This window comes from Pelodiscus sinensis, chromosome 6 (genome assembly GCF_049634645.1).
Source record: "Pelodiscus sinensis isolate JC-2024 chromosome 6, ASM4963464v1, whole genome shotgun sequence".
Lineage (NCBI taxonomy): Eukaryota > Metazoa > Chordata > Testudines > Trionychidae > Pelodiscus > Pelodiscus sinensis.
In genome coordinates, this window is record NC_134716.1 from 116556897 (window position 1) to 116571242 (window position 14346).

Genomic DNA, 14346 nt, shown 5'->3' on the forward strand with positions numbered 1-14346 from the left:
CCTCACCTCCTTCCACTTACCCTTCCCTAGCCCCCTTTCCTGATGTACAAAATAAAGAAAACGTGTGGTCAAAAATAGAATCTCTCTTTATTGAACAAAACTGGGGGAGACTGGGAAAAGGAGGTGGGAGAGGGAAAGAGAGAGGGTGGGAGACGGGAGGGCAACTACAATGATGAGGGGTTTGGAACAGGTCCCATATGAAGAGAGGCTAAAGAGACTGGGACTTTTCAGTTTAGAAAAGAGGAGACTGAGGGGGGATAGGATAGAGATCTATAAAAGCATGAGTGGAGAGGGTGCATAAAGAAAAGTTCTTCATTAGTTCCCATAATAGAAGGACTAGAGGACACCAAATGAAATGAATGGGTAACAGGCTTCAAACTAATAACAGAAAGTTCTTCTTCACAAAGCCACGATGTCCGCACTAGACCAGGCGGGTGCCCGCCTCTTGCAGTCCCGGGCAAGCTCCCGGGAGCTGCCAGCCTGGTCCCGGGAAGAGGGGGAGGGCTGAGGGGCATCGGGTGGCTGGCTCGAGCTGTGCCAGGTGCAGGGTCTGCTAGCTGGGTGCTGGCAGGCTTGCACCTGGCACGGGCACCGTAGCCAGCCCGTGCCCCTTTAAGGGGCCCGGGGCTGGGAGGGGGCAATAGAGTTTCCCTGGTGTTGGCCCGAGTGGCCACCATGGAAAGCTGGGGAGGGCTAGCCTCCCACTAGTTCGAATTAAGGGGCTACACACCCCTTAATTCGAACTAGTAAGTTCGAACTAGGCTTAGTCCTCGTACAATGAGGTTTACCTAGTTCGAACTAGCGGAGCGCTAGTGTAGCGCCTATCAAAGTTAATTCGAACTAACGAACGTTAGTTCGAATTAACTTTGTAGTGTAGACATACCCTATGTCATCATCTAAATCGCGAATGAAAATATTGAACAGAACAAAACAGACCCCTGTGGAACCCCACTTGTTATGCCCTTCCAGCATGATTGTGAACCATTAATAACTACTCTATGAGAATGGTTATGCAGCCAGTTATGCATGCACCTTATAGTAGCCCTATCTAAGTTATATTTGCCTAGTTTATTGAGAAGAAGGTCATGTGAGATGTTATCAAATGCTTTATTAAAGTCTAGGTATGTTACGTCGACTGCTTCTCCCTCATCCACAAGACTTGTTCTCCTATCAAATAAATCTATCAGATTAGTTTGACATGATTTGTTACAAATCCACGCTAGGTGTTACCTATCACCTTATTATCTTCCAGGTGTTTGCAGATGAATTCCTTAATTACTTGCTCCATTATCTTACCTGGCCCAGAAGTTAAACTAACTGGTCTGTTAGTTTCCTTCATCTGACAATTTTTATATTTTTCCTCCTTTGTAAGACAGGCTGCAGTTCACCACGCAGACCTTACCTGATCCGTGTTTTACCCCTCTCAGGAATGCTTTACTGCTCCTGCTCTTTCATTTAAGAATGGTGTGCTATCTAGGCAGGACTATGAATTCGCAGCTATGAATGGTGTACCATAGACTTCCAATCTATTTGAAAGGACTTATGTGTCCAATCTATTCTAAAGGAGTGTGTGTCCTTACAATAATCAGCTAGCTTAGTACAGGCAAGCATGTTTCCCCCCCAGAGGCTGGCTGCAGCACTGTTAGTGACAGCTAACAATTATTCCCTTCGCTCACCCACAAGCATAATCCATTGTTTTTAGGTTCTTATACCACACTTATTACCCTGGCTCCAGAGCACACATACTCAGGTGGCTCTAGGAGCAGGCACTGCCAGTTGTACCACTCAGCAGTATGACCTTTGTGATCCAAGCTCCTGCATCCTCCCCCTCATCACACTTGGCAGGTGTAAAGGCAGCTAGGAGTGCACTGCTGGGAGAGGTTGCCTACGGCAACCACTGGCTGAAGGTGAAGCTAGCTTGCAGGAGAATGCTGCACAGGGGCATGTTGCTTAGCAACTTCAGGCAGCCAAGATACCTAATCAGGAACTATCCAGTTGTAATTGGGAAAGGGATGGGGTGAGCTAGAGTTAGTGGCACTGAAAGCAAGGAACAGGAAAGAACTACCTGGGGTTGGAAGCCCTTTGAGGTAAAAGTAAAGGCCCGTGGTGGCCAGGGGGAAATCAGGAGAACAGTATTCCAAGCGACGTGTGCTGTACAGAGAGGAAGAGGTTCAAGGACTCTGAAGCAATCAGCGCTACACTGATAAAATTATGTTATCCACTGCCTCTCCATGAGCATTGCCTACCTGCTCCAAAGAGATCTGTGCCCAGACCCTGACATGCCCTGCCTCATGGAAGGAAAGAAATCTGCATTGTTCACTAGTGAGACCTCCATGCCAGCATGGCACACACGTAACTTTTCACGACGAGCAGTGTCACTCCACTAGGGTGGCAGCACGGGGAACCCTAGTGCAGACAGCAGTGTGGGTGTTTTAACCACCATGCCACCTAACCCTGGTTTGAGCAAATCTAAATGACATGGTGGTTGAACTTCCAGCAGCACCTCGTCTACACTAGCGCTCCTACAGTGCTGCTGCTTATCCAGCTCCACTGGTGGTAACTAATGGGATTCTACAGGAAAAGTCTGGCATACACGAGACCTTAGTTGCTGCTTCTTTAATGTAGCAACAGCCGTCACTGATAGTTTTACAGCAAAAGGGTTTGTAGCTCTCAGGCCAGATCTAGCAGACTGGTGTCCATATCACAAGACCCACTACCACAATGGTTATCTTCACTGGCAGCCTGTTGGGAGGGCAAGGACTAAATGCATAAGAGAGTAAACCAATCACTTGTCCCTACATGTAGTCCCTCCAATCAGGGTTGAGATGTGATGGATACTCTCACTCTGACCTGTTCTAAACGCACAACGGCTGTTAGTTTAACGCTGCTCATGAAGGCAAAGATTGATTTTTTAAAAAGGAACATAAGGAGCATAAGGAATTCCCCTCTTCTGGTGCAGCTGGGCCATAGTTCCTTACCCAGTAAGGAAGCTGAATGGCAGCTGTATTCATTAACTGTCTGTGCAGAAGTGAGACAACCCTCATAATACTCAAGGCAACTTCCAAAAAGTCAGAAAAGGGAAGTTACTTAACGGACTGTCACTATTCATTAGCTACACTAACAGAACTAATGATAAACTTAGAAATATTTATATTTGAAGGCCAGGATTGGGCTGAAGAGAAAGGAGAAAGGCTGAACACAGGAGGAGTCTGCTTGGGTGATGCCAAGATAAAACGGAACCATTGAGACAGTTGGTCCATCCCATCATGAGAACCTTTTTTGAGGAGCAGGAGGAGAGCAGGATGTAGACATGAATGAGCGGACGCTGCTTGCAAGAATTCTCCAGTCTCAAGTGCATGCGTACCCCATCGCACAATACTCATAAGGTATGTCTACACTTGCACCCTATTTCGAACTAGGGATGCAAATGTAGGCATTTGAAATAGTCAGTGAAGCCGGGATTTACATATCCCGCACTTCATTAGCATAATCTCAGCTGCGCGCTATTCCGAACACCAGCTGATTTGAAAGTGAAAGTGCGCTCCAGGCTGCGTTAGTTCGAATCAAACAACTTGGTCCGAACTAACATTACATGAGGAGTCTAGACTACATGGCTCCGTCGACGGAGCCATGTAAAATAGTTTACTCGGCATAGTCAAAGAAGCGGGGATTTAAATAATCCCCGCTTCATTAATATAAAAATGGCCACCGCACTGTGCTGACAATCAGCTGATCCAGCATAGTGTGGCAGTCTAGATACGGCGCAGTCGACAAGGGAAGCCTTTGTCGACCGCTCCGGTAAACAAGGTGCAGTCGACAAAGGCTTCTATTGTTGACTGCACCGCGTCTAGACTGCTGCACTGTGCCGGATCAGCTGATCGTCGGCACAGCACGGCGGCCATTTTTATTTTAATGAAGTGGGGATTATTTAAATCCCCTCATACCCACAATGATTAGTCATTCAGACACTGAGCCAGATTACATCAAATTCATGCTGATACCTAATGTTTACCACACATTATAAAGCGAAGCAAAACACACACATCTACTGAGATATGTGAAGTACTGTACTTCTTAGATCATAAAATAAGTTAACCATTTACTGGAGATTTAAAAGTGTATGTGGATACACTGGGGAAGATCTGTAGGTGGGAGTTCGACCAACCTTAAGCCAGCAAACATCCAAAATGCCAGCTGTGTAATTCTCTTGATCCTTCCGGCATTTTCTATAAAAGCTTTCAAACCCTCCCCCAGAATACTTGCCATAAAACATTGTACTTTACTCTTGTAACACTGGCAGGTCAGGTGCTAGCTCTTACCAAGTCGGGAGGCATTAGATAAGAACAAACAAACTTATAGCTGGAGACCAGACCAGTTCACTTTTCTGTTAGTATTGCTCAGAATAAGTATTAATCTTATGAGAATGTGTTTAGTGCTTAGATTCTATAGAGTTTTTACAAGTTGCTGCATCTTACTTGTAGTTGTGAAAAGTTAAATCCTAGTGAGGAAAATAGAAAGGAACATAAACTCTATCAAATGAAGTGTAAAAATATAATTAGTCCAAAAAGGAATTTGAAGAACAGCTAACCAAAAACTCAAAAAATAACAGCAATTTTTTAAGTACATCAGAAGCAGGAAGTACTGCTAAACAACTAGTGGAGCCACTGGGCAATTGAGATGCTAAAGGAGCACTCAAGGATAATATGGTCATTGCAATGAAATTAAATGCATTTTGTGCATCGGTCTTCATGGCTGAGGATGTGAGGGAGATTCCCAAACCTGAGCCATTCTTTATACTAGGGAAGTTAAATATTAGTCAATTGAATAGTCAATTAACCTCATGAAATCTTATTGGTTACTCGACTATTCTATAGTCCCCAGGGGTGGGGCTGGCAGCCAATGAGTGCCAGCCCCACTCGTGAGGAGCTTCCTGCCACTCCACGCTGCTGCCTCGGTACCAGAGGCAGCAGCGCGGGATGTCAGGTGGGAGCTGGTCCGCAAGAGGAGCCAGTTTAAAAATCAGCCCCCCTCGCAGACCAGCTGCCTGTTGCCCCACACTGATGCCTCTGATATAGAGGCAGCAGCACAGGATGGCAGCAGCCCCTATTCAGGAGAGGAGGGAAAGGCTGAGCTCCCAGACCCAGCATGAGCCAGAACTGAGTCAGGCTACCTGCCTGCCTGGCTCCCAATACACTTTAAATGCAGAGTTGCAGCAGAGGTAGGTCAAGGACCTGGTGTGAGCCAGATCCTAGCCAGGCTGCTGGCCAGTCTGCTAAAATATTTACTGGAAAATGTGTGTTTGTGTGGGGAGTGGGAATGCTTGTAGTCTATGGCATTAACCAATAAGCTTTTGCTTATCAGTTATTGGACTACACTATTACGTCCCTACTTTGTACATGACAATTCTGAGGAACTGTCTCCGAATGAGGTGTCATTAGAGGAGGTTTTGGAACAAAATTAAACAGTAATAAGTCAGCAGGAGCAGATGGCATTCACCCAAAAGTTCACATTTGAGTTCCTTCAGAAATTGCAGAACCACTGATCATGGTTTGTAACCTATCCTTCAAATCATTTTTTGCACCAAATGATTGGAAGAAAGCTAATGTGATGCCAATTTTTAAAAAGGGCTCTAGAGATTATCCTGACAATTACAGACTGGTAAATCCAACTTCAGTACTGGGCAAATTGGTTGAAACCATAATATGGAAAAGAATTGTCAGACATATAGATGAACATAATTTGTTGGGGGAAAAGTCAACATGGTTTCTGTAAACCATGGGAAAGGGAAATTGTGCCTCACTAATTTACTAGAATTCTTTGAGAGGGTCAAAATGTGGACTAGAAGGATCCAGTGAATAGTGTACTTAGATTTTCAGAAAGCCTTTGACAAGGTCCCTCACCAAAGGTTCTTAAGCAACGTAAGCAGTCATGGAATAAGAGGGAAGATCTTCTCATGGATTGATAACTGGTTAAAAGATAGGAAACAAATGGTAGGAACAAGGATGCAGATGTGGTCACCTTATCTCAGAAAAGATATTTTAGTACTGGAAAACGTTCAGAAACAGGGCAGCAAAAAAGAGCATGCAACAGCTGCCACATGAGTTGAGATTAAGAAGACTGGGACTTTTCAGCTTGGAAAAGAGATGACTAAGGGGGGATATGATAAAGGTCTATAAAATCGTGAAGTGTGGGAAAAGTAAAGATGGAAAAGTTATTTACTTTCTCTCATCACCAAAGAACTGGGGGTCACCAAATGGAATCATTTGGTAGTAGTTTTAAAACAAACAAAAGCAAGTATTTCTTCACACAACGTATAGTCAACTTGTAGACCTTCTTGCCAGAGGATGCTGTAAGACCAGGACTTTAACAGAGTTAAAAAAGAATGAGATTAAAAAAAAAAGATTGAGGACAAGTCCATCAATGGCCATTAGCGAGAATGGACAGGAATGACGTTCCTAGTCCCTGTTTGTCAACATGGTTGACAGGATCATTTGACGATTACCTGTTCTGTTTATTCCCTCTGGGGAACCTGGTATTGGCTACTGTCAGGAGACAGGATACTGGTCCTTTGGTTTGATCCAGTATGGTCGTTCTTATGTACTGTCTATATGCCATGCTATAAGGAAACATGTAAGCTTTGTGAAATTGAAAATGTTTGCTCTAAACTTGTGAACACAGATGGGAAAAGTGCTCTGCCTCATCTATCCAGGAGAACAATCAAAATCAGATGGGCCACCAAGAAACATCACAATGCAAAGGCATGGTGAATGGCCCGAATGTACCTTGGAAATCCTATGTGCAAGAAAGGTTCTCCTATGGACTTGGAAGGCAAATGAAAGAAATAAAATTAAAGACACAGGAAAAACTGTCATCTCTTTGCTCTTTGAATTCTCAATGGGGCCAGAGATACTAAATTGAAGCCAGAGATCCAAGAGAGTTACCCTTGGGTCCGCCTGAAAGACTTTTTGAATTGACAGATCACTGCAACTCTGAAACTTAGGATTCAAATTGCAACTAATTTGTGAGCATATGTTTGCTTGTTTTAATTTGTTAATAACTAATTTATTTTTCCTCGTTAATCTTTAGATAATTTATTACAGGATTAGTCACAGATGTTGTCAGGGTATCAACAGATCTCTTGGGACTGGAAGTATTCTGAATAGTTTGTGATTTTTTTGGTCTAAGTGACCATTTTATCACTAAATCCAGACTGCTTAGGTGGCAAGATAGACTAGAGAATCTAAAGAGATAGTCTGTGAGTCCATGCTAAGACTATTATAGTGAACCAGGAGTTCACATTTGTCACTAACTTGGTGAAATCTCATTATAGAACACACCACCACTTTGGGTTGTCTGCTCTGAAACAGACACTCACAGTCACAAGCCACTTCAGAGGGCACATGCAGCACTGTAATGCATTCTAAGCTATCAGCTTGTTGGCTGCTCTCACAAAAAGTGACGATTAAGAGGCAAGATTAAGTTTCTGAAATTGTCTTGTAATTTTTGGGATGGGAAAAAACTTAGCCCACCTATATAAATATACACACAGAGAATCATAGAAATCTAGGACTGCAAGGGACCTGGAGAGCTCTTCTAGTTCAGTCCTCTGCACTCACGGCAGAAGCAAGTAGTTTAAACTCCCCTCTCCCCAATTATAAGGACATATAGTATTGCTGATCTTCCCTCCAATGACTCAAAATCATCATAGTTCTATTAACAGGCACAGGTGGCTCTCCACTGGAGTGGTGCTTTCAGACACAAAATTTACGTGAGAGGATCTTTGCTTCATGGCTGAGCAGACAGAAAATGTTACGGTCCCCTTTGCCTAAACCACAACAGACAGTGCAGTTTCCCTTTTTTAAAAAAATAGGGGAACTGAAAGAAATTTGCCTCTTGCCTGATTATTTTAACATTGCGAGTTGCTGTGAGAGTCTCTATCACTGGTTTCTAGAATGTGCACCAACAAACATAATTTGCGCACACAATGATATAGCTTATAACCCACTGCCATCTAATGGCAGCAAAAAAAAATGTCACGGCACATCTACATTGGAACTGGAGAACTATACTTTGCTACGTTTCTGTTTGGAAACAAAGGGCCTGTGTGCTGGAACAGTACACTTTGTCACAGTATGGTGTTAGATAATCATCTACCTCTTTGTACTCAGTTTCCACATTGAGGAACAGGTAATCAGACTTCACCAGGGTGTTTCAATTATTGGAACTATATACCACTTTGAGGATTTCTAGTCATATTATACAGCACCTTTCTCACTAGCACCAATGCCTGCCATGACATGCGACTTTTAAAGTATACCAGGCCAGGAAGACATTTAGCTGCTAATCACTATTTGCAATGCTGTCCCTTTAAAATCCCTTGATAGTTCAGAACTGCTCCTGCCTCACTGAAGTCATCTTCTAAACTCCCAAACTCTTCAGCAGGAGCAGGATTCAGTTTAGACTTCTAATCATCCCCTGCCCCCTTCTGCTCCCTAATCCAGCGCCTGATGCCTGAAGCAAGGACTGATTCCTCACCATATTCTTTGCTCCTGTCTAAGGAATGTGATGTAAAATGATATTTTACAGACAACTCTGCATTCTAAGAATATGATGTTCTTTCAAGCCTCACTGCTCTGGTTATTGCAAAGTTCCCTCTTGAAGATTGCATAGTTATATTTCTTATTGCTACTCATATAGTTTCTTCTCTTGCACTATTTGTAACTTTGATTTGTGAGCCAGAGACAAAAATGACTTGCTCAGGGAAGTTAGGAACTCCCTTGATCCAGTCTTGGGTCTGCAACTCACTTGCTGGGACCTTGGACAAAATCACCTAACCTCAGTGATACAGTCTGCATATCTGTGAAATAGGCATAAAATCATTGTATGCTATTTGTAAGTCACTTCTGTATTTACTCACCAACTCCTTAGAGAGAAAACTTTATGTGTTGGGTCACCAATATTTCAAACAGAATTAGGTCAGGAAAGTTATCAACAAGGGACAAAGTGTGTGAAAGATCCAGGGAACCTTGGCAAGGTTTAACTCCAGTTTTTCTAGAACCCAGTAAAACACAGCCCTGCTGTGAAGGAAGTGGTCAAAACACATTTTAAATGCATTTATATTACAAGACAAGCTTTGAAAAATGTTTATTTCTGTTAATTTAGAGGGATTGTGCCATTCTTGTTCTTTTATGAAGTAAAAAAATTGCACTGAATTGTGGGGTTTTGTTGTTGTTGTAGAGAAAGTGGACAAACCTCTGCCTATGGACCAGCACCTTCCCTGAGAGGAGAGCGACACTGAGAGCAAGAAAAGATGGCCTCTTTGTGCTTTAATCAGGTTGGTATTCATTTGGTTAACTTCTAGATTGCCCAGGTTTCACCACTGGCAGAATTCAGTCAGCTGAGATCACTGCCATCAGTGATAACCATTTCCAGGGTCCCCAAACTTCCCATGCATTTGCCAATGGATGGGAAAGCACAGCACATTCTACATACTCCTGCCTCAGGCTAAGCGCCACACCTGATGATATTTCCATGTCAGGCAAGTCATTTGGTCTCTTTGCCTCTGTCAAAGCAGCTGACAAATGAGGTAAAAACTAAATGGGTGACGAAAACCGGACACTGCATCCGAGCTGAGCTGCTCTGGGCAAACTCGGCACCCAAAAACCAGGCAATAAAAATGTGAGTCCTGTGAACAGAGACTATTTACCTACTTTCAAAACATATTTTTCCCCCAAAGACTATTGACTTTTAAAAGGCATGTTGGTGCCTAAGTCACTTGATTTTTGAAAATTTCACCTTCTGTCATCACAAATGGAGTATTACCCACAACCCATCAGATTTCTACAACAAAAGGCCAATGTTGCCTCTAATTTTTTCCAAACATGTGTGGAATAAATTTAGTTATGTGCACCGAGGCACGTGCGGATGTACATCACTGATAGAAACACATGCTGCCAACTGTGGGCACTCTGCTAATCAGCTAGAAGGCACCTGAATCTCTCCTGTGGGGCCTCCCAAGTGCTCAGCTTACCAGAAATACTGCACAAGACATACCCAATTGTTCTTTGTTCTTAGTAGTCTCTCCAAAGTGCTAGACACTGTACAAATGAGAAGGAACACTCTTATCTGTGTTAATCTTACTCTTTTACTTGCTACAAACATTATTGTTCATCTTTTAAAAAAAAAGATGGATTGTTAACAAAAGCAGCAGATCAGCATGGCCCTAAACTGAAAAAAGACAGAAAAAAAACCCCTAACTTAAATCTATCTGCACTGTTGAGAACAAATTTTAAAGAGCACATAGTACCCTGCTTTGGTCATGTCCTAATGTAAATGTCCACAAGGTGGCAGAATGCACCATCACTCAAACCTTAATCTAACCTATTCTTCTGAGTGGGAGTGGTATACGTATTTCGATTTCAGAGCAAAAGGTGAGGATATTGGAGCAAAGGAAAGGAAAATTACCCAAGAAAACTGTCAATGCAGACTTTTTCTTAGTTCATCTTTGTTCTGTTTTCTAAGCCTATTCTAATAGATACTGCCAAACAAATGCAGATGTCTTTTGTGATATCTCCTGCATAAACCAGAGATGGGCTCTTCCAGCAGAACTTAAGATCCTGAATATCTCAAAAGATCCACAGTGTTCGGATCTCAAGTGCACAAAAGCCAGCACACTTGGCACAGACTGGGAGCCCCACACCTCTTGTGGAGACAGGCAGGCAGGTTGTAAAAGGGAGCCTATCTGGCACAAGGCCTTGGGATGCACCTAGCAGATAGGGGCCCCCAACATGAGGTGGGGAAGGGGCTCATACACAGACATTACATTATCCCAGAGGGTGCTTGACCGCCACTCTGCCTCAGGCCCTGCCCACACTCCACCCTTCCCCTAAGCTGCCACCCCCACCCTGCCTCTTCCTACCCCACCCTTGCACCTTCCCACTCTCTCTGCCCCCATTCTACCCCTCCCCATGTGTGCCCCACTCTTACTTAACTCCCCTCCACCCCTGCCCTGTGCCTCCTGCATACCACTAAACAGTTGATCCACTGGGAGGGAGAGAGAGGTGCAGATGGGTGGGACAGCCAAGAGGTGGGAAGGCTGAAGGGAGGGAGAGCAGCTGATGAGTGGTATTGCCGATAGGTGCTGAGCACCTGTTTCTTTTTTCCCCGCAGGTGCTCCAGCCATGCAGCACCCACACAGCTGGTGCCTATGGGTGAGCTAACACCTACCTTCCAGGTTCATAAATCGCACTGGGGCTTAAGCAGGAGCAAGGTGTCCAGGGGCTTAGACGGAGGCACCAGCGCACATGCTCAGAGGCAGTAACACAGGCACCAACGGGAATGTTTGCCCGGGACATTTTGGTACTAAGTGAGTTTAGGCACCCACAGGATTTGGCAGGAGTTTGGGGATCTCAGTGGAGCCTAAAACTGGGACATAGGCTGCTAACACCACCGTAGGTGCCTAAGTCTGGAGTTGAGGTGGCAAAGGTTTTGCAAATCTAACCTGATATTCCTAATCATTTAAAACCAGAGAGTGATAAATAGCAAACCAGTCATCACTGGTGCTGCATGAACACATTCAAATCTAGTTAACTATGATATATTAGGCTTACACCAGCTGCCGGTAAGTATTTCACTTGTCAACACTGCACGCGAGCAATTCACAGCAATAACTGCACAGCTCTTAGCTTCCATATGCACAGGTGACAATACATCCATAGATAAGCAAGTCTTTGAAATAAACATAATAGCCTACTAGTCTGCCTACAGGCAAAACGAATACACAAAATTAAACACTTATACTAGGTGGTTATGATGGGTCTTCGACTGAATAACAAGTCAGGACCCCAAATAACGTATCAAAAGTCATGTCTCAATAAAGCCATTATTAACCTGAAAGCTTTCTCCCCACTTACCACAAAGGCTGCTAAAATGGGGACTTAGGTGCTTCTATGAATCCTGTGTTCCTTAGCTGTCAAAATCAGCCACCAAATGGAGACAAAAGCAGCATATCTACCCGAACACATGACTTATATTTACAACAGAAAGTGCAAGAGATGGGGCCATCTTCATCAGCAATGCGAACAAATGGAAACCAGCAATCTATCAGCAATATGGTGTCACCAAAACATACCTGCCAGACGGGAAGGACTTTCTCGATGTCGTTCAGGTTGATTCCATCTCCTTCCTCATGCTTCCCTTTTCCAAGCCTGGGCCAGCAACAAAAAACAAAGCCAATGGTTATTTGCTTCTGTGTGCATGAATGTTTTTTGCATGAGCAACCTTGGAGCAGCTATCTTTATCCCTCATGTTTCCTTGTGTCTTGTTAATTCCCAGCACTATGTCTGTGGTGTTTTTCTTTTTTCTTTTTTTTTTTTTTTAAAGAACAGAATGGGAAATAAGGTTAAAAGAAGAGCTTGGAAAACTGCTGAGTTTGAGTACAATGGGAGATTCACACATGGAGCACCTTTATCTCTCACTGAATGTTCACTGTCCATCCTCTGCAGACATATAAGCCACTGTGGTTTTTCAAAACCCATCACCATTTATCTGCATTTCCTCTCTTTGCTATTTCAGTTTAATGAAACGTCCCAAGTGTACCGGTTGGGTGCAGAAAGGAGCTCAGGGTATGGGATTGGGGGGGGAGGGGGGAGAGCAGTGTCTGGGACAGAGTTTGGTTGAAAGAGGTGGTTGTAGCTAATGTTCCCTCTAATCTTTTCCATCCGTGTGCAGATTTTTTCCATCCATGCATGGAATAAAATTTTACATGCACCAAGCCCTGTACAAATGTGCACCACCAGTAGAAACAAAAAACCTAGCTATGGACACCATGCTAATCAGCTGGACAGCATTTGAATCTCCCTGGGGTACTTTACAGGGTGTACAGCTTATAGGGAACACTGGCGGTGATCTGGGGCAGGAGACTGAGGTGAGGGAGGGGGTACAGGTTCTGGAAAGGGGTATGAGTGCAGGAGAGGTTTCTGACCTGGGGCAAGGGTGTAGAAGGAGAGTTGTGACCTGGGGTGGAGGTGAAGAGGTTTGGATTGTGACTTAGAGCAGGAAGGGGTTGTGACCTGAGGCAGGGAACTGGGGTACAGGAGGAGGTGCAGGGTTTGGGGGATTGGGTGCAGGAGAGGATTCTGATCTGGGGGAGGGATATAAATAGGGGCTGCAGGGTCTGGGAGGGAGTTGTGGCCTGGTGCAGGGCTGCAGGATGGGGTGCCCCAGGGCAGGATGTTGAGAGGAGGGAGGGGATGGGGTGCCAGATGCAGGTTCTTGCCAGGAGGTGCTTACCTTAAGTAGCTCCCTGCCAGCAGGACCCTTGGGCAGGTCCCCTGCTTGTCGCATTCCCGCTGCATGCCATGCAAAGTGGTCGGCGGTCAGCTGCAGGAGTCATGTGTGTCTGTGTGGCGTGTGCCATGAGAGAAGGGAGGCTCTGTACACTGCCTGCACTGCAAGCACAGCCCAGACAACTTTCATTGGCCAGTTTCCACGCAGGGCCTGGGACAGGGAGCCCCAAGAGTGGCTGCTGCTGCTCCATGTGGGGCCAAGCAGCCGGGGAAAAGGGGGGCCCTGGGAGCAGCTACCACTCAGTGTGGGGTCAGGCAGCCAGGGGCAAGGAGCCCCAAGAGTGGCAGAGCCTTTCTCTGTCACAGACCCACAGAAAAATCATTTGGGGGCCACACAAGTAAGAAGCAAAAAAACTCCTCCAAAACCCCCCATCAGTCATATGGCCCCCAACTAAGACACCTCACTCTTCTGGCGCTCCAGCCCCACAAGGGGAAGGGACAGGGAAGACTGAGGTTCAGGGCTGCCCAAAGGCCAGATTTACTTTTCTAGGGTTACAAAGTTAGTGGATTTTGTGGACCCCCATAGGCTATGAGGTAGGGACAAAAATGAGGGGTTCAATGTGTGGAACAGGGCTGCCAGTGAGGGGGACAGGGATGCAGGAGGGCAGGAGGTGGGGTGCAGGACAGGGTGAGGAGGACAGAGTCTGGAAGGCAGCAGGAGAGGGTGTAGAGTACGAGAGGGAGTTTGGCGGTAGGAGGGAGTTGGTGGAGCAACGCAAAAAAGGTGAGAGGGTAAGAACTCAGCCAAATAGCTAGTTGGGGAGGGAGGCAAAGAAGTGGGGAGTAAAGGAAAAAGTGCAGCTTCTGCAAAGTAAAATTGTATCCCCCCCCTCTGCTCCAGCCTCGCTACCCTCATCCCCATGATCCCCACCAGCCTGATTCCCCTGCAGCATCCCATGTCCCTCAGTACAACCCCTGCCCCCTCCCATCCTGCCCCCGAATCCTCCTCCTGTGCCCCCAGTGCACTCTCCAGCAGGGCAGCAGCACAGGGACCTGCAGC

The 14346-nt window shown here is 45.2% G+C and overlaps 1 protein-coding gene across 8 annotated transcripts in view; it reads right to left on the reverse strand.

Moving 5' to 3' along the window:
* The window catches only part of CTIF (cap binding complex dependent translation initiation factor), a 420270-nt gene that overhangs the window by 180368 nt on the left and 225556 nt on the right, over positions 1-14346 (reverse strand). For all 8 annotated transcript variants that reach the window (XM_075932696.1, XM_075932695.1, XM_006136745.3 and 5 more), the window contains one exon: positions 12131-12206. In XM_075932696.1, the coding sequence (XP_075788811.1) occupies positions 12131-12206 (76 nt within the window). The remainder of the gene's footprint in view (positions 1-12130; positions 12207-14346) is intronic.